The sequence below is a fragment of the Centrocercus urophasianus genome, unplaced genomic scaffold, assembly GCF_019232065.1.
Source record: "Centrocercus urophasianus isolate 14NV4802_14NV808 unplaced genomic scaffold, USGS_Curo_1.0 seq_11, whole genome shotgun sequence".
NCBI lineage: Eukaryota > Metazoa > Chordata > Aves > Galliformes > Phasianidae > Centrocercus > Centrocercus urophasianus.
The window spans coordinates 20,237,613-20,240,987 of NW_024884253.1; the positions used below are offsets into that span (position 1 = coordinate 20,237,613).

Below are 3,375 nucleotides of genomic sequence, written 5' to 3' on the forward strand. Positions count from 1 at the left end.
TGTTGGACAGGAGCAGATGCAGAGCCAGCCCGTGCCCACCACAGGACATTCAGCTGAGCATAGAGCTGCATCTGGATGGGAGCTAACCTGACTGCCCCAGTTGGGGCAGAGTGGCTCTGAACATGGGGCGTGGGGCCATCTGTGGGGTGGCAGACAGAGACAACGCAACATTTACAGCCCCAGTGGCCCAATTGCAGCCCAAGTGCTGATGGGTTCGACTCCGTTCACAGGGTTCTCTGCTGCAGGACCTGGGAGGGATAGGGAGAAGGACACCCCAAGGGCATCCGTCTGCTGTGAGTCCAGGGCACCTGTCCCCAGCAGGGAGCCCGCCGCGGATCCCTGACACGGCGGAGCTTGGGAGCGGAGCCCACCCTTGCAGGAACGATATCCTGCCCTGGGTCACAGCTCACTGGGGACGGTTTCTCCTGGTTATCCTCACCTGGATCGGAGTCTGGGTGAGGAGTAGGGCAGGACAGGTGTCCTCAGCCTGGGAAAGAACAGCGCCTGGAACTCTGAGCTCCGGCGGACACAATAAGGTCACCGCCCCCGAGGGAAGGAGGGAGCGGGAGGTCACACCGCCGGGGCGGAGGGGGATGCAGCGGACGCTCCCGCAGGGCGCGAGGGTCCCCGGGAAGCTGCAGGCCCTGTGCCGGGCTCCGCGGGCCCTCAGTCCGCCGGGCCGTGCGGGCCGAGCCCCGGGCGGGGGCCGGCGTTCACGCCGCTCTGTTTGCTCGCGGGCGGCCCGCAGTGAATCGTCTTCTGCGGGATAAAGTCCCTGTCTGCGCGGGTGAATTGCCCGTGGCCAAAGTCTAATGGCAGGGGACCGTCTCCTGCAATCGCCACGACGGGATGACTTTTACAATAGTGGGCTGATCGCAAATAAGTTACTAATAAGCCGCTTTGGTGTAAGAACGGCTTTATGCGTTATTTCCTCAGATCTGTTTATTTGCGAAGATTTCTTTCTTTCTCTTCTTTTTTAGAAAAAAATAAAAGTATTTCGTCCGGGAAAATAATAAAAGTACAGAAGTTAATATTTAGACATTCGTAGTATTAAGTAATAGAGCTATAAACTCTGAAATCCGGCACTTTCATTTTACTTAACAATAGATAACACAAAAGCAACAGCGAAACAGCCAAACAAAAGCGATCACCAAAATTGTTGTGACAGTACAATGACCCGACAGGGAAATTTATTCAATATGCTTCGCCATTGCATCGACACAGCGGGGAAAAAAAAAGCCCAAATGCTCCGAGAATAATACAACCAGGCAGGAGGTATTTGGGGAAGAAATTTAAAAAAAAAATAAAAATAAAAATAAAAGGAAAAAAAAAATAAAGGGAATGGGGGGGATTTATTTGGAAATACATTTTCAAGAGATACTTCACCTCCCAGATCCGTTATCAATGTGCATCGGACACGACGATACGAAACGAAACGAACAAACTAAAACCAAGTTCTGTACAGAGCTCTAAAATGAGCCGCGATATCTACAGGAGCAGGGCGGCCGAGAGGGGCCCGATCCTGCAGCCCCCCCAACCCCACGTCGGGGCGGCTCTGGCGGACGCGCGGTGCCAACGAACCGCCCCGGGGCCCCGCGCACGGCCGCGGCTCCGCAACGCAGCGCTCAGCTGCGGCTCCGCGCCGCTCAGAAGTCCTGCCGCGGGGTGTGCGTCAGGCTGTGCCGCCGTAGATCACAGTTTCGCCTGAACACTTTGCCGCACCGCTCACAGTTGTAGGGCTTGATGTCTGTATGGGTAAGAAGGTGAGTTTTCAGGTTACTTCTCTGATTAAAGGTTCTTCCACATGTGGGGCATTTGTGTGGAGATTCCTGTTCAGATTTGAAGCAAGCAAAGGATTAATCCTTTACAAACTACCTGACTTCGCGCAGCACTGCGCTTCTCGCTATCCCACAACGCACGGCTGAAGCGTCGGGAATGGATCCCGGCCCCGCGCCGCGCCGCGCTCCCGACAACGAAACCCGCCCCGACGCCGCGGCGCGGAGAGCGCCCGAAGCGCGGCTCTGTCCCCCTCCCGCCCGGCTCTCACAGAGCCCCTTCCCCGTCCCCGAGGCAGCGCCGGGCCGGAGGCGCCGCGCGGAGCAGGGCGGGCGGCGCGGGGCTCACCTGCATGTGCAGCGTTTTGTGGACCGCCAGGGTCCTGGACTGGCAGAAGCCCTTCCCGCACTCCTGGCACTTGAAGGGTTTCTCTTTGGAATGGATGTACCTGCAAGGCAAGCGCGGGCTGAGCGCCGGGCCGTGCTTCCCGACGCTTTTCTCCCGCCCGACGTGCGGCACCCGCGGCACCCGCACGCCGCCCCGCTTCCCCACCCGGGGCCGCGCTGAGCCGCGAGGCCGGCGGCAGCCCGTCCTGCTGCCCGCGGGGCTCCCGCACGATCCGCCTCGGGGCTCTGAGGAGGACCGGGGCTCCCGACCGACCCTCCCCGGGGCCGCGGGGCTCCGAGGAGAAGCGGGGTTCCCGCCCGCTCAGCTCTGAGAGTAGCGGAGGCTCCCGCCGCCCGCCCCGCGGGGCTCCGAGAGCAGCCGCCCCCTCCGCCCCCCGCCCGCCCGCCCGCCCACCCACCGGTGGTCCCGCAGGTGGTCCTGCCGCCGGAACGCTTTGTGGCAGATGTCGCAGGTGTAGGGCCGCTCGTCCGTGTGGGTCCGCTCGTGGATGAGCAGGTTGTAGGACTTGGTGAAGTGGCGACCGCAGAACTTGCAGATGAACTCCTTTTTCGTCTTGGAGGGCAGGCGGCCCCGCGACGGCTTCCTGTCCGGGGACAGCTTGCTGAGCCCCGAGAGGGGCGACGGCAGTCCGGGGCCCAGCTTGCCCAGCTCCCCTGCCTTCGGGGGGTCCTCCTGCGTGGCGGCCGCCGCCAGGTTGGCGAAGTCGAAGCGGGGTCGCTCCTTGTGCAGCGCCGGGAGGACGTGGGCCGCGGCGCCCTGCTTGGGGTGGAAGAGGTGCGCGGCGAAGGGCAGCGCGGGGAAGGAGAAGCGCGAGTCCACCAGGCCCTGCGCGGCCGCCATCTCCGTGAGGGCGGAGCGGGCGATCTCGTGCACGCCGGGGTAGCCCAACGTCCAGTGGTTCATGTGCATGGTTTGCACGGCGCTCAGCCCGTACAGCCCCTGCAACTGGTCCACGGCCGCGGGGAAGGTGTTGACGGCCTGGAGGAAGGAGTAGTTGGTGAGCTGCAGGGACGGGTGCAGCGGGATGGGCGCCGGCAGCGCCTTGCTGCCCATCGTGGCGGGGCTCCGCGGGGCCGTCGGCGCCGTGCGAGGTCCTGAGGGAGAGCAGAGAGCAGGACAGAGTCAGCGCGCGGGCAGCGCGAAACGAAAGCGAGAGGGAAAGAGAGAAAAACGAAAAGGTCGCCCCTAGAG

At 62.4% G+C, this 3,375-nt stretch overlaps 1 protein-coding gene across 2 annotated transcripts; it reads right to left on the bottom strand.

Annotated features, from left to right (window-relative positions):
• Positions 1-1,641: 1,641 nt before the first annotated feature.
• On the bottom strand, positions 1,642-3,237 carry OSR2 (odd-skipped related transciption factor 2). Of its 2 annotated transcripts, none has more exons than XM_042840054.1 (3): positions 2,582-3,237; positions 2,125-2,224; positions 1,642-1,747 (listed from the first exon to the last, which is right to left on the bottom strand). In XM_042840054.1, the coding sequence occupies exons 1-3, from the start codon at positions 3,235-3,237 to the stop codon at positions 1,673-1,675; spliced, it is 831 nt and encodes a 276-aa protein (XP_042695988.1). In that variant the 3' UTR covers positions 1,642-1,672. The 2 variants fall into 2 exon arrangements, with proteins under 2 accessions (XP_042695988.1, XP_042695987.1); XM_042840053.1 differs by having other exon boundaries at positions 1,642-1,829.
• Positions 3,238-3,375: the final 138 nt, after the last annotated feature.

Bases quoted from the DNA above. Each gene is read 5' to 3' on its own strand.
- OSR2 (XM_042840053.1), bottom strand. From the start codon at position 3,237: ATGGGCAGCAAGGCGCTGCCGGCGCCCATCCCGCTGCACCCGTCCCTG. The intron at 2,225-2,581 runs GTGGGTGGGCGG...CTTGCCTTGCAG, and splicing joins GACCACCTGCGGGACCACCG to GTACATCCATTCCAAAGAGA. The intron at 1,830-2,124 runs GTGAGCCCCGCG...AAATCTGAACAG, and splicing joins ACAAAACGCTGCACATGCAG to GAATCTCCACACAAATGCCC.